This window comes from Manis javanica, chromosome 4 (genome assembly GCF_040802235.1).
Source record: "Manis javanica isolate MJ-LG chromosome 4, MJ_LKY, whole genome shotgun sequence".
NCBI classification, from domain to species: domain Eukaryota; kingdom Metazoa; phylum Chordata; class Mammalia; order Pholidota; family Manidae; genus Manis; species Manis javanica.
Window position 1 is genome coordinate 48819326 of NC_133159.1, and position 26757 is coordinate 48846082.

At 39.1% G+C, this 26757-nt stretch overlaps 1 protein-coding gene across 2 annotated transcripts in view; it reads right to left on the reverse strand.

The window, feature by feature from the left end:
* Nucleotides 1–26757, reverse strand: part of C4H1orf87 (chromosome 4 C1orf87 homolog) — a 77776-nt gene that overhangs the window by 6550 nt on the left and 44469 nt on the right. For both annotated transcript variants that reach the window (XM_017677237.3, XM_037024281.2), the window contains 2 exons: nt 18908–18972; nt 3093–3172 (listed from right to left, as the gene is read on the reverse strand). In XM_017677237.3, coding sequence (XP_017532726.3) covers nt 3093–3172; nt 18908–18972 — 145 coding nt within the window. The remainder of the gene's footprint in view (nt 1–3092; nt 3173–18907; nt 18973–26757) is intronic.

Below are 26757 nucleotides of genomic sequence, written 5' to 3' on the forward strand. Positions count from 1 at the left end.
ATGTTGAGTGTTTCATTATTTTCTTTAAAGAGAAGCGTGAAAGCATGACTTTTATTCAGTTTGCATTCTGATTTCCACAAAGCAAAGTTTTTTGTAACTGGCTGAGACTTTTCATGATGTTTTCTGTTTTATTCTAGTGGGATCTGCAGGGAATGGGCTTCAGGCAATGCTTACAATTTCTTGGTAGGAAAACCTCTGGATCATGAGCATGAAGTTCTTGACAAAGAAAGATTGAAACCTAGTGATATTATCTCAGGCTTGTGGGCTCATTATAAAAGACCATAAAGCACTTCTAGCTCTGTCTGTCCTGTTCATTTAACAAACACAGTTGGGGTCCAGAGTGTAAGTGACTTACTAAGATCATATGGTGAATGGTAGATACAAAAGTAGAAAGAGGGTGTAAAGGTCATGTCTCTCTCATCTTGGTATCCCAACCCTATGTCCCATACAAAATAGAGATGTTTTTAGCATGAGACAAATGAGTCCTAGCAGTGTCATGTAAGACATTCTGTCACCCACCATATAGAGACAAGGGGCATCTATTGTTTGATCTGCCCATCCCCCTTTCTAGGAACTGCCCCTCCTGTTGATCCACATGATTGTAGAGAGAACTGCCTTGTACAAGTACATAGTGCAGGACTCGTCATCTAATGCAAAATGAGCTAAAAAACACTTTCCAGTGATTTTGGAGCCATCTTCAAGAGAATAAAGACAGAGATAGAAAAATAGATCATTTTGTGTGAGAGGTAGGAACTGAAGCAAGTTCTCCACTCTGTGTACTCGAAATGAGAAAAAGCTGGTCTGCTGAGAAGAGACAGACATAGGCATATACAGAGAAAGAGAGAGAGAGCAACAGAGAAAGACTGATAGTGGATATGAAGCTGACATCAGAGAGAAGAGAAAATATATAGGAAGTCATAATGTGTTCAAGTCCCTGATTTCAGTTCACTGTTATGTTTCTATTTTAGGTAGCACAATATGCTTCTCTATTCTTCCAATAAATTAAATTGATAAGGTTGGTTCTGTTAATTGCAATCCAAAGAATCTTAACTAATTGATGATAGAATTATATCTCTAATGCTTGTATACCATTTGTGCTTCCCCTAACTTCCAAATTCCTGATTTTCTCAAATTTTGTACCTTTGTCTCAAACTTCTCATAATAAGTTGTGTGAATCCCATAGCTCTAAAGAATAGTACTTGTAAGAAGGAACTAAGTTTTGAGTTTGTTAACAAACATAGATTAAGCTGCTGCTAGGGAATGTGAAGAATTGTTTTGTTTGAAGTAATAGGATGCTATATGAAATTGTACCCATATGGATGACCAGCAGCCAGTAAATTTTAAGAGACTAATATGAGAGAATTCTAATGTGAATTTTGGAAAAAGCTGGAATTTTTCAAAATGTTGTGATTCTTATACTTTACAGAGTTTTGAGCCTTTTTAGAAATCTGATGAAAGGTTTAGGTAATCCACCCACGTCAATGCACACTTGCATACAGCCTGGTGGATAATTTAGAGAGGTCAAAGAGGTCACTGGATCTGAAAAACTAATTTTAAATAATTTTATATTTCTTGAGATAGTTCAACACTCTATTTGACCACTAAACCCAGGGAAAGAGAGAATTTGTATGGACCTGAATTAGGTGCAACTAAGTATATAAATAAGTAAGTAACATACTCTACACTGTTTGGTCCCACTGTGTCAGGATGAATTCCAAGTTCCTTGCTTGGTACATGAGACCATTTTCTTATCTTCTTTTAATCCTATGTGTTCATTTTTCTCCAACCACATAAAACCAAAAAAAAAAAAAAATGAAGCTGTTTTGTGCCTTTATGCTTTATTTATCTGGTTCCCACTGTTGTAAAAGCCTTTCTTGTCACCTGTGCCTTGATTGGCTGGGCTCCTACTAATCCTTCAAGACCCAATTCATATTGCACTTCTTGTGGGAAGCTTTTCCCAGTAGCATAAGGCTGGGTGAGAGGCAACTGTTTGTAGCCCCTTTATCCATCACATCACTTATTATGGAATATGGTAGTTGTCTATTCAAATATGCCTCTCCTTTACCAGAGATCTGGAGATGGGGTTTGTGAGATAGTCATTTATGTATCTCTAACGTCTAGTTAGTGGTTGGCACTTAGTTGGTTCTCAAGACCAACTGAATGTTTACTGAATGAATAAGTGAATGAATGAATGATTTTCTTTGGACAGTAGGAAAGTTGCTTCACCAAACCTTGGCTTCAATTCCTCTTTCTAAAAAGTGGGACAATGAATGCTGCTTATACAGTAATGTGAGAAGAATCAATTATTGCAGAGATGCAGCAAAATCCTCAAACAAGAGGCAAAATAAAAGAGCAAAGTGTATTTTTTATGATCTTATTCACAACAGACTTAACACTCAAGAAGAAAAGCATTTGCTGTTGTTTCTTGCATGGCAAGAGGCTTGCCAAAATGGATACTATTTTCTAAAATATTTCGAAGTGTGAAGTGTATGAAGAGGCCTCCCGTCATTTTAAGATGAATTATGTTCTAATCCGGGCATTTGAAAAACAACAACAACTGAAAAATTCAGGCTGTTTTTCAATTCTGTCTGCATCTTCTCCTGGCTGAGTGCTGGGAATACTAAAAGGGATTTTAACTGCTTGCCAGACTTTTTTATTTTTTAAATCCAAGAGCCCATTACATTTAAAAATGTGATGTCTGGGGAAAAGGTCACCCTCAGTTTCTGGAAGCTGGATTTAAGATGTTAAATAGGTCTCATAACCATCCTTTATTTTGATGGCACTTGGATGGTTGGTCACAGGCTTGGGAAGGACATCTATACACATGCTACGAGTCTGATTTCTTGGGGCAGATGGCAAGTGGTGGTGAGAGGTCTCTGCATGCCCACCACCTAGGCAGGAACCAGCCCACATGTCTGAGGTCCTTCTGTCTCCCTTCTCTGCCAGAGATGAGTCTCAGAGTCAAAGACAGTCTGACACCAAGAAACTGAGGGGAAATAACAAACTCAGAGGGAGGGCCCCAAGCACCATGACAGAACAGACAGCAAAGGATTGGTGCGGCCCTTCCTCAGACGCTCTCCCGACATGCCTACCGTGTGTCCGGTTTTGCCTTGACATGTCTCAAGAACTTCAGGCTGCACTGGAGTCACAGAGGTTTCCTCTCCCTTCTTTCCTGGACAAGAAAGAAAACACGGAAGAGTTTAGTTTGGTCTCTTCATTCATTTTAACACACACACAGATACCCCCAGGCCAAGGAGACGTGAGGCCCTGTTGTGTGGTTGGTGCTGTCCTGGGTGATGGGATATGCTGGTGGAGAAGAAAGATCTGGTTTCTGCCTGAGGGAGCTCATAAGGGGGAGGTAGATGTTAAACAAGTATTCAACAGTTATTTAATCACATACTACCATAAACACCACAGCAACAAAAAAAGTAAAACTATTTAAACTCATTTTGGGGTGGGAGTGGGAGTGGTGCAGGATCAGAGAAAGCTGCTTGGAGGAACTGACACACTTAAAGGGAGGAACTGACACACTGAAGGAGGAATAGGAGTTCCTTGGCACAGGGGATGGAGCAGAGAGTTTCATATAAGCAAACGACAGCCTGTAGAACAGCCCTGAGCCATCAGGAGGGCTTTATACTTTGGGGAGTAGAAAGGAGCCTCTTTCCATGGTCCTGTCTCTTAACAAAGAAGCAGGCACTTCTGCCCCTCTTTCCACACAGGTGTGTCCCTGAAGGATCAGGTTAAACCTTTGTCTTCTCTTTCCTTTGTTGCTTTTAGTGGTCAGAGGCCCTGTATGGGACAGGGTTTAAACAGCATCTCTAACCCACCTGGCGGTGGGGGGAGGGGGGGTTCTACTGTCCAACTACTACTTCCTCAGGTTGTGGCCTTCATGAATAGAAGAAATTTTCTCAGGATGCAGGAAAAAACATGAAAACCTTCAGCTAAAATCCTCTAAGGCTTATTGTAGGTATCTTTCATTCATTCATGACTTCATTAGACTTGGTGTCTTACTTACTTATTTTACAAATCTGTGCAATGACCACACAGCACAGATTTCTGGGAGCTTCAGTTTAAATATTTAGTGCATAACTCAAATATGCTGTTAACAAATACATATTGTTTCAATTTCAATAAATATGAAAGAAAAAGTTGAGGGTGCAGTATAACATAGTGGTGGAGAATAGAGGCTCTGAAACCATATGCCTCGGGTTTGAGTTCTGTTGGGTAAATTACTTGTCCTCTTTGAGTCTCAGTTTCCACTTCTGTGAATTGGGGATAATGCACCTATAGGTTATGGTGAGGATTAAATGGACTATAAAATGTAAAGCAAATACCTGAGCAAGTGCTCAATAAATGTTAACTAGTAGTGTTGTCCATGTAAAGATGCTGATATAACTAAAGCCACATAAGAGATTTAAAGCCTTTTGTTAGACTTTTAACACTGCACCTGAGTCTTCTCCCTCAGTTTCTTGATAGAGAAGACAATATGATTTCATAATCTCTGAAGTTCCAGTATTAGAATAAGCATTTACTGCATGCTTTTTGACTAAATGGATGATCATGTACCTTAATTTAGAGTTTGGAAAATAAAGTCACTGAATATATAGTTCTGTTTCATTTCTTTTCAAGATCAGGGATCTTTCTCTGCATTTTTTTATCCCCCATACCTGACCCTGATCTATATAGTATAAAACCTAATAGATGCTCAATAAGGTTCATGATGGCAGTCTGTTAAGGCAGCCCATTCAAGGTAGATCTGATTTAATCTGCTGAAAATTTGGCATGAGAACCTATCATCATCTACTAGCATTGGCCCCTGCTTATTTCCACAATATGTGAAAGAGAAGCTTTTTATTTACTGCAGATGAAACAAGGTTCAAATTACTCTGAATCACAGAGTTTGAGAGTTAAAGGGATTCTAGAAGTAGTATATAGCATAAGGGCAAGATGTACTTTGGTGTCAGACTAATGCTAATCCTGATTCTTCCCTCTATCAAGTTACAAGTTTTCAGATTCAAATTTTGTCAGTTGTGAAAATGGAATGATATTAGCAGTTTGCATTAATATTGTGGAGATTAAAAAAATTACCTACAGGGAGGCGGAGCCAAGATGGCGGCGTGAGTAGGACAGTGGGAATCTCCTCCCAAAAACATATATATTTTTGAAAATACAACAAATACAACTAATCCTAAAAGAGAGACCAGAAGACACAGGACAACAGCCAGACTTCATCCACACGTGCAAGAGCCCAGTGCCTGGTGAAAGGGGTAAGATACAAGCCCTGGCCCGGCAGGACCCGAGCGCCCCTCACCCCAGCTCCCGGCGGGAGGAGAGTAGTTGGAGCGGGGAGGGAGAGGGAGCCCAGGACTGCTAAACACCCAGCCCTAGACATCCGCACCAGAGCACAGACACAGTGCATGCGTGGACGGCTGGAAACTAGGGAAACAGGGCAGCAAGACTTCTGAGCAGGTCCCAAAGCTGATGCCCCTGTGGCAAAGAAAAGTGAGTGCTTTTTGAAAGTCTTAAAGGGACAGGGATGCAACAGCTGGACGGAAACAACTCAGGTCACAGAACAGCAGCTGGAAATTCCACGGAAGCCAGGGAGCACTAACCCCCTGGGCAACAGCTCTGAAACCCCTCACAGAGGTAAACAGCCAAACAGCCCCCCGTCCATTACCCCTCCGGGACGCGGACATAGCAGAGAAGCAGCCTAAGGCAGGTCATGCCCTCAGCAAGGGACCTTCCTCCATACTGGCCCAATAAGACACAAAGACCCAGTCTGCACGCAATTGCCCAACACAAGCCACTAGAGGTCCCAGTTGTCCCAGTAAAGAAAGGCCAGTAGCAAGTGGAAAGTTTGGCTCTCCCAGCTGATAGTCAATAACACCTATCAACATGAAAAGGCAAAAAAATTTGATCCACACAAGACTAAGCCAGACAGCTTCGGCATCTGCTACATCTTCCCCTGAGAAGTAACCTGGGGAGATAGATGTAACCAGTCTTCCTGAAAAAGAATTCAAAACAAAAGTCATAACCATGCTGATGGACTTGCAGAGAAATATGCAAGAACTAAGGAAGGAGAATACAGAAATAAAACAAGCTCTGGAAGGACTTCAAAACACAATGGACAAGATGCAAGAGACCATTAATGGACTAGAAAACAGAGAACAGGAACACAGAGAAGCTGATGCAGAGACAGATAAAAGGATCTCCAGGAATGAAAGAATTCTAAGAGAGCTAAGTGACCAATCGAAAAGGAACAATATACGCAATATAGGGGTACCAGAAGAAGAAGAGAGAGGAAAAAGGGATAGAAAGTGTCTTTGAAGAAATAATTGTTGAAAACTTCCCCAAACTAGGGGAGGAAATGGCCTCTCAGACCACAGAGGTACACAGAACTCCCATGACAAGGGATACAAGGAGGGCAACACCAAGACACATAATAATTAAAATGGCAAAGATCAAAGACAAGGACAAAGTATTAAAGACAGCCAGAGAGAAAAAAAGGTCACCTACAAAGGAAAACCCATCAGGCTATCATCAGACTTCTCAACAGAAACCCTACAGGACAGAAGAGAATGGCATGATATACTTAATGCAATGAAACAGAAGGGCCTCGAACCAAGACTACTGTATCCAGCATGATTATCATTTAAATATGAAGGAGGGATTAAACAATTCCCAGACAAGCAAAAGTTGAGGGAATTTGCCTCCCACAAACCACCTCTACAGGGCATCTTACAGGGACTGCTCTAGATGGGAGCACTCCTAAAAAGAGCACAGAACAAAACACCCAATATATAAAGAAGGGAGGAGGAGGAATAAGAAGGGAGAGAAATAAAGAATCATCAGACCATTTATAATAGCTCAACAAGCGAGTTAAGTTAGACAGTAAGATAGTAAAGAAGCGAACCCTGAACCTTTGGTAACCACAAACTTAAAGCCTGCAATGGCAATAAGTACATACCTTTCAATAATCACCCTAAATATAAATGGACTGAATACACCAATCAAAAGACACAGAGAAATAGAATGGATAAAAAAGCAAGATCCATCCATATGCTGCTTACAAGAGACTCACCTCAAACCCAAAGACATGCAGAGACTTAAAGTTAAGGGATGGAAAAAGATATTCCATGCAAGCAACAGAGAGAAAAAAAGCAGGTGTTGCAATACTAGTATCAGACAAAACAGACTTCAAAATAAAGAAAGTAACAAAAGATAAAGAAGGACATTACATAATGATAAAGGGCTCAGTCCAACAAGAGGATATAACCATTATAAATATATATGCACCCAATATAGGAACACCAACATAACTGAAACAAATACTAACAGAACTTAAGGAGGAAATAGAATGCAATGCATTCATTCTGGGAGACATCAACACACCATTCACTCCAAAGCACAGATCCACCAGACAGAAAATAAGTAAGGACACAGAGGCACTGAACAACACACTAGAACAGATGGACCTAATAGACATCTACAGAACTCTACATCCAAAAGCAACAGGATACACATTCTTCTCAAGTGCACATGGAACATTCTCCAGAATAGACCACATACTAGACCACAAAAAGAGCCTCAGTAAATTCCAAAACATTGAAATCCTACCAACCAACTTTTCAGACCACAAAGGCATAAAACTAGAAATAAACTGTACAAAGAAAGCAAAAAGGCTCACAGACACATGGAGGCTTAACAACATGCTCCTAAATAATCAATGGATCAATGACCAAATCAAAATGGAGATCCAGCAATATATGGAAACAAATGACAACAACAACACAAAGCCCCAACTACTGTGGGATACAGCAAAAGCAGTCTTAAGAGGAAAGTATATAGCAATCCAGGCATATTTAAAGAAGGAAGAACAATCCCAAATGAATGGTCTAATGTCACAATTATCGAAATTGGAAAAAGAAGAACAAATGAGGCCAAAGGTCAGCAGAAGGAGAGACATAATAAAGATCAGAGAAGAAATAAATAAAATTGAGAAGAATAAAACAATAGCAAAAATCAATGAAACCAAGAGCTGGTTCTTCGAGAAAATAAACAAAATAGATAAGCCTCTAGCCAGACTTATTAAGAGGTAAAGAGAGTCAACACACATCAACGGAATCAGAAACAAGAAAGGAAAAATCATGACGGACCCCACAGAAATACAAAGAATTATTAGAGAGTACTATGAAAACTTATATGCTAACAAGCTGGGAAACCTAGGAGAAATAGACAACTTCCTAGAAAAATACAACCTTCCAAGACTGACCCAGAAAGAAACAGAAAATCTAAACAGACCAATTACCAGCAATGAAATTGAAGCAGTAATCAAAAAACTACCAAAGAACAAAAACCCCAGGCCAGATGGATTTACCTTGGAATTTTATCAGACATACAGGGAAGACATAACACCCATTCTCCTTAAAGTTTTCCAAAAAAATAGAAGAGGAGGGAATACTCCCAAACTCATTGTATGAAGCCAACATCACCCTAATACCAAAACCAGGCAAAGACCCCACCAAAAAAGAAAACTACAGACCAATATCCCTGATTAATGTAGATGCGAAAATACTGAACAAAATATTAGCAAACCGAATTCAAAAATACATCAAAAGGATCGTACACCATGACCAAGTGGGATTCATCCCAGGGATGCAAGGATGGTACAACATTCGAAAATCCATCAACATCATCCACCACATCAACAAAAAGAAAGACAAAAACCACATGATCACCTCCATAGATGCTGAAAAAGCATTTGACAGAATTCAACATCCATTCATGATAAAAACTCTCAGCAAAATGGGAATAGAGGGCAAGTACCTCAACATAATAAAGGCCATATATGATAAACCCACAGCCAACATTATACTGAACAGCGAGAAGCTGAAAGCTTTTCTTCTGTGATCGGGAACAAGACAGGGATGCCCACTCTCCCCACTGTTATTTAACATAGTACTGGAGGTCCTAGCCACAGCAATCAGACAAAACAAAGAAATACAAGGAATACAGATTGGTAAAGAAGAAGTTAAACTGTCACTATTTGCAGATGACATGACATTGTACATAAAAAACCCTAAAGACTCCACTCCAAAAGTGCTAGAACTGATATCGGAATACAGCAAAGTTGCAGGATACAAAATTAACACACAGAAATCTGTAGCTTTCCTATACACTAACAATGAACCAATAGAAAGAGAAATCAGGAAAACAATTCCATTCATAATTGCATCAAAAAGAATGAAATACCTAGGAATAAACCTAACCAAAGAAGTGAAAGACCTATACTCTGAAAACTACAAGTCACTCTTAAGAGAAATTAAAGGGGACACTAACAAATGGAAACTCATCCCATGCTAGTGGCTAGGAAGAATTAATATCGTCAAAATGGCCATCCTGCCCAAAGCAATATACAGATTTGATGCAATCCCTCTCAAATTACCAGCAACATTCTTCAATGAACTGGAACAAATAATTCAAAAATTCATATGGAAACACCAAAGACCCTGTATAGCCAAAGCAATCCTGAGAAAGAAGAATAAAGTAGGGGGGATCTCACTCTCCAACTTCAAGCTCTACTATAAAGCCATAGTAATCAAGACAATTTGGTACTGGCACAAGAACAGAGCCACAGACCAGTGGAACAGACTAGAGACTCCAGACATTAACCCAAACATATATGGCCAATTAATATTTGATAAAGGAGCCATGGACATACAATGGGGAAATTACGGTCTCTTCAACAGATGGTGCTGGCAAAACTGGACAGCTACATGTAGGAGAATGAAACTGGACCATTGTCTAACCCCATATACAAAATTCAAAATGGATCAAAGACCTGAATGTAAGTCATGAAACCATTAAACTCTTGGAAAAAAACATAGGCAAAAACCTCTTAGACATAAATATGAGTGACCTCTTCTTGAACATATCTCCCCGGGCAAGGAAAACAACAGCAAAAATGAACAAGTGGGACTATATTAAGCTGAAAAGCTTCTGTACAGCAAAAGACACCATCAATAGAACAAAAAGGAACCCTATAGCATAGGAGAATGTATTTGTAAATGACAGATCCAATACAGGTTTGACATCCAAAATATATAAAGAGCTCACATGCCTCAACAAACAAAAAACAAATAATCCAGTTAAAAAATGGGCAGAGGAACTGAACAGACAGTTCTCCAAAAAAGAAATACAGATGGCCAACAGACACATGAAAAGATGCTCCACATCACTAATTATCAGAGAAATGCAAATTAAAACTACAATGAGGTATCACCTCACACCAGTAAGGATGGCTGCCATCCAAAAGACAAACAACAACAAATGTTGGTGAGGCTGTGGAGAAAGGGGAACCCTCCTACACTGCTGGTGGGAATGTAAATTAGTTCAACCATTGTGGAAAGCAGTGTTTAGGTTCATCAAAATGCTCAAAACAGACTTACCATTTGACCCAGGAATTCCACCCCTAAGAATTTACCCTAAAAATGCAGCAATCAAGTTTGAAAAAGACAGATGCACCCCTATGTTTACTGCGGCACTATTTACAATAGCCAAGAATTGGAAGCAACCTAAATGTCCATTTGTAGATGAATGGATAAAGAAGATGTGATACATATACACAATGGAATATTAATCAGCCATAAGAAGAGGGCAAATCCTAGCATTTGCAGCAACATGGATGGAGCTGGAGGGTATTATGCTCAGTGAAATAAGCCAAGCGGAGAAAGAGAAATACCAGATGATTTCAGTCATCTGTGGAGTATAAGAAAAAAGGAAAAAATGAATGAACAAAATAGCAGCAGAATCACAGAACCCAAGAATGGACTAACAAGTACCAAAGGGAAAGGGACTTGGGAGGACGGGTGGGTAGGGAGGGATAAGGGGGGGGAAGAAGAAGAGGGGTATTAAGATTAGCATGCATAATGGGGGGGTGGGGGAAAGGGGAGGGCTGTACAACACAGAGAGGACAAGTAGTGATTCTACAACATTTTGCTATGCTGATGGACAGTGACTGTAAAGGAGTTTATAGGGGGGACCTGGTAAAGGGGAGAGCCTAGTAAACATAATATATAATATTCTTCATGTAAATGTAGATTAATGATAACAAAAAAAAAAGCAGTTCCTGTGTGGTGACCTCCAATGAGTTCTACACAATGGTACAAAGGGCATATCAAAGTATGGGCAAAGGGTCTGTTCGTGTTTATACAGAGGATTAAAGCCTAATTTGGCTACCCAAAAAATGAACTAAGGTACGATATGAAGAAGAAGTTCCAACATCAGCACTCTCTGGAACAGTCATACCAGAAGATGATCATTAAAAAACCTTAACAAAGATCCAGGCACTGCTACAGTTGTAGCTGCATTCGTCCCACCGGTTCCTGGACTTGCCATGGGAATGAAGAAGGAGATATCTAAGCTGGCCTGTGCATACAGTAAAACAACAAATTTGACTGGATCTATACTGTTGGAACTCAACCAGGAATTAGGAGAAGTGCAAGTTGTAGCGCTCCAGAATCGTACAACTACAGACTATCTACTGTTAAAAGAACATATAGGATGTGAACAGTTCCCAGGAATAAGTTGTTTTAATTTGTCTGATTTCTCTCAGACTGTTCAAGTTCAGTTGGACAATAACCATCATATAATAGATAAATTTTCACAAATGCCTAGGGTGCCTAACTGGTTTTCTTGGTTTCACTGGAGATGGCTGGTAATTATAGGTCTGCTTTGGTTATGTAACTGTATTCCCATTATGTTAATGTGTGTGCCCAATTTAATTAGTAGTTTAAAACCTATACATGCTTAAGTTACTCTACAAGAAGATATGTCAAAGAAATAATCAATCTTCCCATGTTTTCTTCCATCTGCTACTTCTATAGCTTTTCTTCTTCCTTCCTAATTACAACCCTTAAATAGAATTCATGCCTCATATCGAATTTACCAAGTATCATAGTTCTTCCAAGTGGTAAAGATACCTCAAGACAAATGCTAGGCATAGAAGCCACAGGGTATAAATCTACAAAGAAGTAAAAAGCCAACCTTTTCAAACAATAATGCTTCTCTCTCACTTACCAACTTTACATTTCCCTGTATGGCCCCGGAAGATGACTGGTTAGCCAGAGACGGGTAAGATTCCTCAAGGGAGGAACAACCTAAGACAGGCACAGTCACAGGGGCGCCATCAGGTGAGAAATTGGGGATCAACAGAGGTGAGGCTTAGAACCTCACCCCCCCGGTTTTGAGATAAATCTTCTCCATCCGTGGATGTTTTATTGCCCTTGTCTAGCTTGGATTAACACTTAGTCTAGAGGCACACACCTGATCATCTACATTTGCTCTCTTACAACACTAAACTATGTTTTCTACCTTTATCTTGCATCTACCTACCAGTTCAGCAATTTATTAGAAATAATAATAAGGGAGAAATGTGGGATTCACATATAAATCAAGTATAAATGTCAAACAAATATTCCTTTTTGACCTGATTGTTTATAGTTCATAATGCGTGATCAAAACCGAAAGTTTCTGTGATGACTTCCCTTGTATGGTTCACCATGTAAGAACTTATTCACTGTGTAAGAATTTGTTCACCATGCAAGAACTTGTTCATTATGCTTCAGAAGATTGGAGACTGACGAGAATTAGGCTTGGGGTGGATTAATGATTGTGCATTGAGCATTGAGTCCCCTATACAGAATTTTATTGTTGTTAACAACCATTTGATCAATAAATATGAGAGATGCCCTCTCAAAAAAAAAAAAAACCCATTGGCTTCTCTCTTGAATTGTAAAAAAAAAAAAAAGTTACCTACATAAAATACTTAAAGCAGGGAAAATGTTCAATACAAGATATTATTATTTGTTTGTATTATTATATGATCTTAAGCAAATCTAATTTCCACAGAAAAGAGAACTTAACATTAATGATATCTTCCAGGCATTTTTTTGGGCACAGATAACTTGCATTATCCCTTTTCATAAAAGATCTAGTATCTACATTTTTTCCTACTCCAGTTTCTCTCTACTGTCTGTACTTCTAAAAGTTTCATTAGGAGAAAATATATGCTCTTCTCTCTAGTCTCTTTTAAGCTTCTCTTTCTCCCACCTAATATGTATAAGCATATAAAAAGGTAATGGTTTGCACATGTAAAAATTGTTTGAGAAACCCAAGGCAGAGCAAATTTTTTTCTTTCTAGCACAGCGGGAAGGATAAATAATAACCATCTGTCTAGTCTGCCAGTTGAAGATTTGTATTAGAGGAAATAAGCCAAGCTGGCTTCTAGAGATTTCCAGGTGTTGGAAGGGCTAGGTTTCATAGGGCTTCCAGTGGGTTCTGATAGTTACACAAGTAGTTCTCCCATCCCCCCGACTAATGACTTGAAATAAGTGGTGTTCAATGCTGGCTGCTAATATACTCCCACCTGGGAGCTTTAAAAATTACAAATGCTGAGGTGTCACACCAGACCAATTAAATCAGAATCTCCAGGGGTGACAACCTGGCTCAGGACTTCTAAAGAATTCCCTAGGTAATTCTAAAGTGAAGCCCTGGTAGATAACAACGGATATAAATAAAGGCTTTTGGCCTTATTGGACCGACTGAATGAAGCTTTTGTGAGATGGAGACTAATACATGTTAAATTTCTCTATATGTCAGGCATTTCCCATATATTTTGTTACTTAATCTAAAGAATAACTCTGTGAGGTAGAAGTTACCTCCATTTGATAGGTAAGGACATTGAGGCAATGAAGGTTTCAGCTATGTGCTTAAGACAATAGAGACAGGGCTAGGTCTGGGATTCTAACTCATTTATTCATTCAACAAACATTTGTTCAGTGCTTACTATGATATAACAATGAGCAAGACAGAATCTCCTCATGAAATGTGCATTCCAGTGCCGAGGGCATACATAAAAAAAATGCCAAGTGGTGATCATTGGTGATAACAAAAATAAAGCCGATTATATGGGGTTAGAAAGTAATGGCAGTTGCTACTTTAGATAGGGAATTCACCAAAGGCCTCTCTGAAGTGACATTTAAATAAAGTCCCTGAGGGGAGAAACAAGGGAGAAAGCCATGTGTATGTCTAGGGAAAAGAGCATTCTAGGGAAATCTATCCCAAGGGCAAGAGCATCGAGGGAGGAGGAGTGTTTGATGCATTCAAACAGTAGCTGAGAAGAGAGCCTAACTGGCCCAGGATGAAAAGGGAAGTGAAGTGGGTTAAGTACTCATAGAACTAAAGGACCTCATGGAACATGCCTGTGACTACAGGTGATTTTTTTGGCATTCTCTGCATTTTTTTCTCTGATGATTATCCTTTTCTAGTGATGGCACCTGTAGTTTGCTTTGTGGGGCCACTTCTCCCCTGTCCCAGTGCCAAGGTTTGGTAAGAATCACCCACTGTTTCAACTCCAAGCTTGGACTCTGATTAACTAAAGAGAATCAACCTCTCCCAATCAGTCTTGGTTCAAAGATGGCCATAAAACTCAGTCTGAACCTCTGAGATGAAAGAAGAGATACTCTGCAGCTCCTTAGCTACTAAAGTGCTCTCCTTGGCAGGACCTACCCAAAGGAGAATGCTGTGAGGCTGTGATGACCAGCTACCAGAGCTATTTTGCTGTTGCAGAAGGAGCGCCTGGAGCAGATGTAGAGCCATGTAGAGCCTGATGATGATGCCAACACCAGTCAAAGCAGAGCACAGAGACAGAAAGAAATCAGACCCTTGATTCTGACACATGAATTGGATCAAACCATGACCAGAGTTCTTGCTGCTGGAAGACTTTTCAGTTACAGAAACACAATCTCTGTTCTCTAGACCAAGCTGGCTTCCCTCTCCCTTCAATATAGTTAGTGCTAACTAGGAATCTACTATTGATTTTTCCCCCTTAGTAACAAGGAGGTTAAACTTTCAGCCATTTTTCTGTTATCTTGAGTGATAGGTCTTTGAGATGAATGTTTGAGGAGATCAGTGAACTTCTGAGGTGACCATTATTCCCCCCTGATTTTTCCTTCATCAGCAGCCATGCTGTAGCCCTGCTCCTCCCTCTTGCACAGACTCCACAGTGCTAACATTCAAAACTGGGGCTATACTTCATTTTTGTGAAATATTACTGTAGATCTGAGACCATACCCTGTTTGGAGGGGTCTAAGATCTTTTGTATTTGTCTTTATGGGTGTTCATAGCATTTGTTCGATCTGTCATTTGAGGGTTTTTTAAATCACTTTTGGAAAATTTCTGACATAATTGCTTCAAATATTGCATTAACTCTATTCTTTAACTCCTGTCCTTCTGTACCTTTAATATAAGTGTGCTAGATATTGACACCATTTCCTATATGTTGCATAAACACCTTTTTTGTATATTCCATCCTCTTTTCTCATTCATGCTTCAATCTGGATATTTCCTACTGAACTATATTCCACTTCATCAATTTCTCTTCAGCCACACCCAATCTTCTGTGAAACTCATCTATTGAGATTTTAAAATTTAGTTTTTAGTTTTTGTGGTTTTCAGTTCTAGATATTCCATTTGATTCCAATTATTTGTTGGAAATTCTCCATCGTATCTATTTTCTTAAGCATATTAATTACAGTTATTTGAAAATCCATGTCCTGTTTTGTGTCATTCCTGATCATTTCTAATTAAATGCTGAACATTTTGTATAAATAATTCTAGAGATTTTATATGATGTTAACTTCTTCTACAAAAGGGTCTTCCTTCCCTGGCTGTTTTGGTAGTTCATTTTGAATTCTAAGTGATAGCATTCAAAGAGATACTATTTTGTATTTTATCTAGTCTTCAATCTTGCCGTGAGGTTTGGTCTGCTGTAAACTAGTCCATTCTAGTCCTTAGTCTAAGTCACAGATATTTAGTATTTATGTTATAATCATATATATATTAAAAAACTAGTTCATAAGATTTTTGTTATCCCAAATGAGAAAAGTTTATATAAGGCAGCATACATGAAAAGTGAATCATTTTAATCTGGTTATCATAGAATCTTTGAGTGAAAATGGACCCCAGGGATGAGAAAATTCACATTTCTATACACCCAAAATGAGTATTCATCTTTAATTTCTTATAAAACACTGTATTTCCTTTCATAACATACCCGTGGGGCTAGAGAACAGGCCAATAAAACTGCCTACTTAGTGCCTAAGAGCATTTAATCATTATAGCTGTAGCAATACAGAAATGCAAACATACCAAGACATTAACTTTCTCAGTGAGCAATAGGCTATCACAATAGTGTAACAACAGCACCACCACAATCCTGATGCTCCATAGAGTGCGGTTGTCAGACTCACAACCACCTATAAGATCAGTAGTCAGGTTTTCACTTCTTTCTTTTTTTGTGTGTCCATTTTAGAGAGGAGAAAAATGAATCAGAGAGAAAACACAAGTGTTTCAACATAAGCTGGTTACCTAGTTGCAAAAGTGAGACTTAAACCCATATTTTTAAACATATTTCTAAGCCATATGTTATGGGCTGATGGGTCCCACACAAATTCATAAGTTGAATTTGTACCTTAGAACCTTAGAACATTTAAAGAGGAGAATTTAGTTGAGGCGATTAAATGAGGCTATCAATCTGACTGGTGTCTTTATAAAGAGGAAGGTTGGACATAGAAAGAGCCACCAGGGATGTGTGCACACAGAGAAAAGGCCACGTTGAGGACACAGCGAGAAGGTGGCCATCTGCAAGCCAAGGGGAGAGGCCTCAGGAGAAGCCAAACCTGCTGACACTGTGATTTTGACCTTTCAGCCTCCAGAACTGTGAGAAAATAAATTCCTGTTGTTTATTTAAGCCACCCAGTCTGTGATATTTTGTTATGGCGGCCCTAGCAAACTGGTGTACTACATTACCATTGGAGATTAGAAAAAGATAGTGTTTGGTGTAAACATTCATTATCATTTTGTTATGTGTACTTGTTTTGTCTTTTCAACAAAACTGTGGGTTCTTTAAAGTTACAGACTACATCATGAAAACTCAAACCCTAAATTGATATTACCCTACTGTCTCTTAATGCATCCCTTCTATCTCTTTTCTGTATTGCCTGGGCTGGGAATCTATAATGGCATTTCCCACCACTCACTGGCTTTGCTCACTTGGCTTCAGTGAATTCAGGCTAATTTCCAGGATTGGGAAATACTTGGAGGGAGATTAGAATGTGGGCAGAGAAGAAGTACTCTCTTCTTGTTTTTGGAGTTGGTCAGTACCCATCCAGCATCAGGGAAGACCTCCTGCTGTAATGTTTTTTAACATTCTCAATACTAGTCCTGTGTAAAAACTCAGAAGTCAGATGAAAAGGCGCAAGACATCCCTTCAGTGGTGTCAGCACTGACCACATGCTTGCCTGCCACAGATCTAGGCATCACCATGTTCATAAAGGACTGAGCCTCAAACTGTGTGGAGCTCCAAGAACAAGGTACACAGCACTTCCTCCAATATCCTTTCTCCAGCTACTTGGCATATTCTTGGAGATGCTAGAACCAGCTGTGTATAGCACGAGCTCCTAGACACTGCTGCGGCATGTTTCTTCAGCCCTAAGTATAGTAGCTACTTCCCACAATTAGGACTCTCTGGGGTACCTCACCATCGTGGGTTAAAGTGTGTCCCTCAGCACAGGTGCTGCTGGTATCTGTTAATGTGACCTTACTTGGAAACAAAGTCTTTTTATAAGTTACAAGTTAAGATAATGTCATTCTGGGTTAGGGTGATCCCTAAAGCGAATAAACAGTGATGTGTTTTATATGAAAAAGGAGCAGGGGATTTAGATAAACACGAAAGAGACAGGGTGAAGAAGTCCATGTAAAAATAGAGGCAGAGATTGGAGCTGTGCAACTATAAACCAAGGAAGGCCTGGGGCCACCAGAAGCTGGAAAAAGCAAAGGAGTCTTTCCTAGAGCCTTCAGGAGCAAGACCCTACTGACACCTAGATTTCAGACTGCTAGTCTCCAGAACTGTGAGACAATAAATTTCTGTTATTTTAAGCCACCCAGTTTGTGGCACTTTGTTATAGCAGCTCTAAGATGAATCTTCTCACCTCCCTCCTTTTGCTCTGATACTTACATAACCCATCCCCTAGCCCGTTATAAGCTCTCTTTGTTTGAAATACCTATTAAGGTTTCTGTTTTTCTGCTGGCACGCAAACACCACCCTCCCGGCAAACTCCTAGTACTTTGTATTTCAATCGAAAGGGTAATCAGTAAACGACTGACGGATGTAGTAAATAAATAAATTGCAACAGTACATTAATACCGATGCATATTTCTTAACTTGTCATATTTAAAACTTGCTAATTACTGAATATTTTGTCAATTCATCTTTATAATTTCATTGACAAAATATCTGAGAAATCTTCCTGTGTCAGGCTAGCCATGTTGTTTTACAGCTACGTAATTTTATCAAATGGATGTACTGTAATACAATTAAATGGTCCCTGAAGGATTTTTTCATTGTCCATTTTGAAAAAATTTACAAAATAATTAATTTATTAAACACACACACACACACATATATATATACATTTTAGAGAGGTTTTTTTTTTTTTTTGATAGCAGGATAAGGACCTAGCTATGGAATTCTTAGATCTGGGGAACTGTGCAACTAAATTTTAATTCATAATATCAGTTTCTTCAAAAGTGTGCTGTATTCATCTTGAAGGGCTATCACTAAAGAATGTTTCATGATATAATTATCTTGGAGAATGATTCAACTGGCCTACAAGAATAGTCATTAAGGCAATTCTCACTCTGATTTTTTTCTTCATTGGTGAGTCATTTACATATATGGGAGCAATGAAATTAAACCCAGTAAGCAGACCATCGGAGCAAAGCAGCAGCATCAACAGTAGCTCTGGGAAATGGGAGGTCTTTTGAGGGAGAAAATAGCCAAACTTACCTGGAGGCAAATCAGATGACAAGTCAGAGGAAACTCTGCTCAACATCTTCACAAAATTCTGCCATCTGTGCAAGGAAAGGAAACATAATATTGATGATCAATATAGGAAGCTCTGGAAGAATGTGCAATAAAGCTAAAAGTTTATACTGATAGTGACATTGAAGAAGCTCTTTGATGCCTGTGTCATTCGGGGTACAATGCAGGGAACAAGCTACTTTGGGTGTCTCTAATAGAAAGGACTATCATATAAGAAATTTGGTGCTCACAAAATTATTGTAGGGGCTGGTAGAATGGAGCTTGGTGTTTACTGCTAGACTCAGAGTCAGGCCTCAGCAGAGGTAGTGTGGAGACCAGGGAACTGAAGGAAATCCTGGCTAATGTCTCAGTTGCCCCTGACCATGAGGTTGGCAACAGACAGTACAAAGCACATTTTTACCGCTGGAAAAATATGCCTGCCAGGATATGAAGTTGCTACTACTGCAGGAAAAAAAAGACTTATCACACCCCTGTCTTCATTCCCCACCCTTTCTGTCTTTCAAAGTTCATGCAATTTCATCTCTGTGATGGAACTTCAGTCAATTCCAGAACCTTGGTGTCAAGGGAGTTTTAGATTGGTTCTTTTTACCCTTCCCAAGTATGTTAAGTATTGCAACACAGGAAAGAACATAGAAGGGGATATAAACGGGTGCTAAATAGACAATATTTAGTGAAGTCCCCAAGCAGAAATTACCTTGAGCAATATGTGTGCATGTGACAATCAGGGAGTCATTTAAAGCTTACAAGTGCTTTAGGAATGCTTTGGTAGTAAAAATCACTTTTATTTGCTTTCCCAGCATCCATCCTACAATTATATATAAATATGTTCTTCTCTGAGATAATGGCCTCCAATCAATGTCCTTTACCGATCTCTAGCCAATGTCATGACTCACCTCATCTAGTTAGTCTCAATCTATTTATCACTTTCTGTGTCCACCTCCTTCCTTCCCTCCCTCTCTCCCACTCTCTGTGTCTCTGCATCTCTCATTTATTTGTGGTTCTGGTTCTCCTTGAAGTTCCATTTTCCCTTATTTTGTAACTCCACACAAAATATCCTTTCAAGATATCCTTTTAAAACACTTCTTTTTGTTTATGTAACAAATGGCAGTTCTGTTGCTGGCAAACAAACACAACTGGTGTCTCCTTCCCCACCAGAAGTCAAGCAAATATAAAGAATTGTGAGATATATGTCCTGGATTTTCAAGAAGTGTTCTAATGTCATGTGATTTTGTTCTTTTTAAATAAGTGACTCATTAGATATATATAACTAGTATTTTCTATGTATACTTCATAAAAATCTTCCTGTACATGGTAACAGAATCAGAAAAATGGCCTCCAGATCTTCATGTCACTCTGGGCACAAGAATAGACAAAGCATATGTGTCCAGAACCACAAGCCAGGTAGGCTGGTGACTATATCAGGTGTTGAAGGGCTAGGCAGGGAAAAGAAAGTTGGAGAAGTAGCATTCTCAGTAAATATTAATAATAATACAAAGATCTGATATTAGCACAGAACTGGAAATAAGCTGCAATAGAAGTATCTCCTGCCTTCTACATTTCCTGAAGTTCCCTCCCCTTAGGAAGGCCAGGCTTTTGCTTACAGCATCTTCTGACCCTTTGAAAAACAACAACAATGTGACAACAAAAACTCCAATTCATTGATATTTCCACATTGTAAAATATTTATTTTTTAGAGCTATTAAGAGTTACCAAATATGAGTTAAAGCCTCTGGACAAAATGGCACCAGGATCTCTCTTATCCCTTCTTGAATACTGCTCATAGAAGGGAGAGGAGATTGAGTATCCAGCAAGGACACTGACTGATTTAAATGGTGTATAGGACTTACATGACCAATGAATCCTTAAGATCCTTCTAATAAAGTATTTCCTTTCTTCCATATCCTTTACATTACCTTAGGACCTTCAAAGAGCCATTGACAACTTAAATGTGAGATGTGTTCTGGTCCCCATAACAGGCACCGTAATGTCAGTCACAGAAGCAGGTGCAAACTTCCAAAGCTGAGTCAGAGAGGCCATGACTGGAGGACAAGAGCTGAGAGCTTGATTCTAGATTCAGGCTGATCAAAATTCTAATTCTAACTTCAGCTGACTTTATTAAGTTAAAATGGCTTTTAGTGGGCATTCGGAGTCCTTGTGTACATTGTCTCATTTAACTGAGGCAACCATCCTAGGAGACATGTAAATGATGTGCCCAAGGACATAATGACTGACAGGGCAGCCCTGATTTAAACCCTGGCAGTCTGACTCCAAATCCTATATCCTTAACCTTGTACTACATGGCCTTACAATGAATGTAACATAACTTGATTTCAGTTATATATTTTTCCCTATGGAATTCCATGAATATGGCCCCATGTCTTCTGATATTTATTATTGCAGAAGTTTGAGGTCAGACTGATTTGGATCCATTTATAATTTTTTTGCTTTGTTTTTGTTTTATTTCACTTTTGGCCTGGACCCTTAAATAATTTTATTTGTCTCTGTAACAGAAAAGTTTTGTCAGGATAGTCCTGGATACATTTTTTCTTAATTCAGCTTAGATTACCGTGATCCCTTTCAATTTGTACACAAAGGTTATATTTTTTAATTTTTTCCCATTCTGCAAAGTTTTTCAGTTGTGACTTTAGTTTTTACTTTTGTCCAATTTTTCTAGCTTCTTACTCCTCAATACCAAGGCCTCTTTGGTCCAACCTCTACCCTTATTTTATTGTATCTACTATCCTCTTTCATTTTCTTCTCTGTTCTTTTTCTCTAGATTTTCTGGAAACTTCTCAAGTTTGACATTCTGTATTAGATTTTCTGTAGTGTTAATTTTCCTTTTTTATGGATTTCTGGTTACCTCTTTTTTTGTGAATAATATATTACTGGAACACAGCCAACACTTGTTATATGTTATTTATGGCTGATTTCAGGCTGTAGTGACATAGCTGAGTAGTTGCAACAGGGTGTAGACCTACAAAGGCTAAAACATTTACTATCTGGCCCTTCATAGGAAAGGATTATTGACCTAAAAACTCTACATAAATATCTTAGGATCATCAAGTATCTAGCAATAGCCAAATTTCTTTGATTGTCTCATACTTTTTCATTGAGATGTAATTTATATATAACATTAGTTTCAGATGTACAACATAATGATTCAATATATGTATATATTGCAAAATGATCGCAATAAGTCTAGTTAACACCATCACCACACATAGTTATAATCCTGATTACTTCTTAATTCTGCTGTAGATGTTTTGGTTTCCTTGAAACTGTCCATAGTTCACCAAGTTCTTTCCAATTTCTTCTGTTCACTTTAGTGACTTTTAAATTTCTTTTTAATAGCCTTTTAATCTAATTATGCTTATTACTTTCCAGTTCATTTCAACAGAGGACAGGGTTTCTTATATCCTATAGAGAATGTCAATGGTTTTCAAAATGTTTTCTAGTTTCTATAGTAAGTCATCTTCAGAAACATGTTGTTATTTGGAGTCTGTAGGGTTCTGATTCTCCTTCCATGTTCTGCAGTATTTTTAAAAATTAGGCCTCCGTATTGGGATTTTCTCTTTACCCAGTGTCAGGTGAGAAACTCTTCCCATTCAGCACAACCCAACAGATGAGATGTATAGATTTCCCTTGGCTCATTTAGCCCTGCGGTTGAGGGGTTGAGTGACAACTCCCACCAATGCCTGGTGCCCCTCAAGTGGGACAACCTCAGAGGTGGCATCTTCTCATCACGCCTGTTGGATATCAGACACTAAGTTGGTGTAGTAGTCGTAATCAATACACTCCTCGGCATATACGATTACCAGGGATCTCCTCCTGTCTGCTCCAACCTACACAACTTTATTTTTAGGAATTATGCTGCACCAGATGGAAACACCACCACCAGCGTTTCCCCTTCTTGCCTTCCTCACCCTCCCTTTCTGCTTTGTCATTCCTGGGAGTTGTGCTGTCTGCATAGGTACAGAAAAGCAGTATGTGGGTGAGTGTACATGTGTGTCATGAGTGGGGGAAGGAGCGGGTGGATGGTACTCAGGTGGCTGCAGAAAGAGGCACCTGCATTATCTTCTGGTTGGTTAAGACATGGGACCTCCACCTTAGGGGGAAAGCTGTGGCGAGGGGACAAAATACCTTCTGTGTTCTGCACTACTTACGGGTAGGCAGGGTAACACTTGGGTGTTAACTCATTGATATTCCCAGATTACATTTATTTATAGTTAGTGGACATTCCTTTTAGAATCTGACACTAGAGTGCCTATTAGTTTTTGATAGCATTATGGGTTTTGCCTCTTTATTTGTTCATTTAATTTTAATTTTAATCACAGGCTTTTAAGCAGGTGACATTTTATATAAAAAGTCTCATATATCAAAACAAATCAAAACAAAAGCAAAACAAAAATACACGAAACACACATAATGTGGGCTATCTCATAAAAACACCCTGGTAATCTTGATGAAGTTAATGACAGGGGACATATTTCTCTATAAGCTTCATGCAGGCTTAAATCAAAGGTGTGCTGGGCCTTAATTCCCAAGCCCATTACCTTCTTCCACCTTGTGAAATGCATGCTCCAGCCATAAGGAGCAGTGGACTTGCTATGCTTTTGTTTGCTTTTTTTGTCTTGGAACATACTGGTCCTTTTCTCTCTTAAACACTATTCTCCATCTATCATGTGATTAATTCCTACAGATCCTACCAAACTCATTGGAGACACAGTATGGAATAGTGCTAAAGAGCCAGCTCTGTTCAGACTGCTAGAACCATAGGTTATGTCCCATGGTTTGAGGAGTTTAATCAATGTAGCTTTTCCCTTGAGAATCCTGTAATATTCTACTCCAGCTGAACGGATACAAAATATGCTAGAAGAAGGAGGTAGAAAGGAGAATACGAGGAGACTGTTATCCTTTAGGGGGCTGTATAGTTTGCTCGGGTCTGCTGCTACAAAGTACCACGGATCGGGTGGTTTAATCAACAGTAATTTCTCGCAATTCTGTAGGCTAGCAGTGCAAGATCAAGGTGTTGGTAGATTTGTTTGACTTCTACTGAGGCTTCTGTCCTTGGCTTTTAGACAACTGCCTTCACGATGTGTCCTCACATAGTGTTTTGTCTGTGTAAATCCATCCTTGGTTCCCCTTTGTGTGTCCAAATTTCCTGTTCTTTTGAGGACACCAGGCAGATTGGATTAGAGTATACCCCAATGGCCTCATTTTAGTTTAATACTACTTAAAAGACCTTATCTCCAAATATAGTCATAGTCTGAAGTACTGGGGGTTAGGGTTTCAAATGAATTTGGAGAGATGTAATTCAGCTCATAAAAGGTGAAAAGATGCAAAGAAGCCCAACTTTTGGAATAGTTTACGTTAAGGTCTCGGAACCTCAGTTTACCATTTATGAAGTGGGTATAAAAAAACAACTCATGGGGTGGTGGGAGTATGAAATAGATCATGTAGAGCCTCTAGCCACATACGTGGGACATGTGAGGTGCACGTGCATTAATGTTCTCGAGTCAGAAAGTTATTTTGGTTATGTTACTTAACCCTGCTGATGGGATGCTGATTCAACTCCACCATCTTCCTGTGCTTTCATCTTCTTGATCATATTGCCTAAAGTTGTATTTTTCTTCCCTTCCAGTTAACTGTGAGAAACATAGCCCTTCCCTGATACATAGGCAATAACCTCAAATCTAGAGAAAAGTTTCCTCTTTCCTTTTGACAGATGAAAAAAATTAAGATTAAGAGAAACTGGTTACTTGCCAAATTCTCCAAGCCAGTGCACTTCACAGCCAGGATTTCTAGCTGGGTCCGCGTGACTCTGGAGCTCATGCTGTTTTCCTGCATGGATGGGGCTGAAGGGTTAGTGGAGGTGCTAAACCAGTGAGGAGAAGTTACCTTGAAACCCTGGGTTTCTTTGCATCATGCTTGCCTCTGGGGCTTAAAAGCCTCCTAACTTGTCTCTGTATCCCACACCTCTCCTGGGTTCTAGAGTAGAAGACAGGAGATATGGAGCTCCTCAAATCTAGAACTGTGTTCAGCACAAGCCCAAGGGTGGAGCCAGACATGGAACTCAGGCAGGTTGTCTGAAGCCCCTGTACCCAGCCACCATCCTATGAGCCTCTGAGTTTCATGGGACTTGTAGGAGAGTTGACATAGTATATTAAAAGCCTAGATCCTGAAGCTAGAGAGCCTGCATTCGACTTATCTTTATTGATCAATTCCTTTATCAGTTACATATTGGTGCTAGCCTCTCTGTGCCTCTGTGCTTTGTGTTTCCTCATCTGAAAAATAATAGTACCTATCTCATGGGGCACTTGCAAAGATTAAAATAGTTAATTTTATAAAGCATTTAGAACACTGCCTGGAATAGTAAGCACTAAATAATGTTGGCTGTTAATAATAATAACCTTATTACCAGTATTCTTATTCTTATTTGTATAATTCATACCCCATATGAATTATAGACTCCTAGAAGAGAAGATTGGAAACAATCAACTGTTAAAAGCCAGGTCCAGTTTCCAAGACTCAACCAATGGGTCTCTAATAGCTTACTGCCTAACAATTTTCCCATTTCTGTTAAAAAGTAATTGTTGAATCAGACACCTCATGTTTCCTTTATCTCCTAAAATCCTCTGGTTGTTCGTAGGATTATCAAACCAGTCCTTTCAACCTAATTGCACTCTCAATAATGGGCCAGATGTGTATGATAAGTCCTACTTGTGGCTGTGTCAATTGCTCCATTCTATTTACAAAGCTTCCACAGCAGCTTCATTTTATTTATCCCCTCCCCCAACACAATTTGGCTTGTGTGTCTGTGTTTTAAACTGGGTTTGAAGCATTTAATTTTGCCAATACAATTTTAGAGTATTAGTTTGCCTCCTATTCTCTCTCTGCCCTCCTTAATTACCATTTATTGCAAAGTCACACAAAAGCATTAAATGCTAATTCTGACTTCCATGTTTCTGGCCAAAAACAGGGATAATAATTTCCATCCAATACAACCTGAGCTCATTTTACATAAGGGTGATTCAGAGTAGAGATTTGAAATCATAATCAAGTCTTTCTCAAAATCGCCTTACCCTAGCAGTCATTCACTAATGTCTCTGCTAATGGTAGACAAATGGTAAAAAGCAAAATCTCGTTGTCAAAAAAAAATGAGCACAAAAACAACTTTGCAGCAGCATTCGTGAAATTGCTTCTCTCATCAGCTCTTGCAATGTGACAGTTTAAGAAGGGAACACAACTCATTTTATTTGGTTAGATGGGGCTAATCCCACATCACCATAATCCCTCCTGATGTTTTATTGATTCTAAAGGACATTTAATCAGGAAGCAGCTCAGCACTAGAATCCTGCTAATTAGCAAGCAGCCACATTCCAAATGGGTTTCCAATTGAACAGCAGATTAATGGACAATATGTACTAAAATAATGATTCGTGCATTCAGCTCCTAAAATGTGTGTCTAAATTGCATCTTTAATCTCTTAAGGAGATAGGTTTGCATACAAAGCCCATACAGAATGGATTTAATTGAACAGAAGCTTTAGCCAATGACTGGTTAAGGATGAAACAGGTTTACCACTTATAAAAGCAATTCTTCATTGGTTCTTATGTTCTTGAACATTCAAAGGTCAAAGACAGGTGAATAAAGAAATCGGTGGACTTCTCCAATATGCATATAAAACAAGGGAGAAGCACATAAAACAGTGGTAAATTGAGAATACTGATGTATACAAGTAGCCTAGCCTCATGTGCTCTCCATTCCCACTAATTCTCATTTTCTCTGATTCCTGGAATCCTGGTTCTGGACTC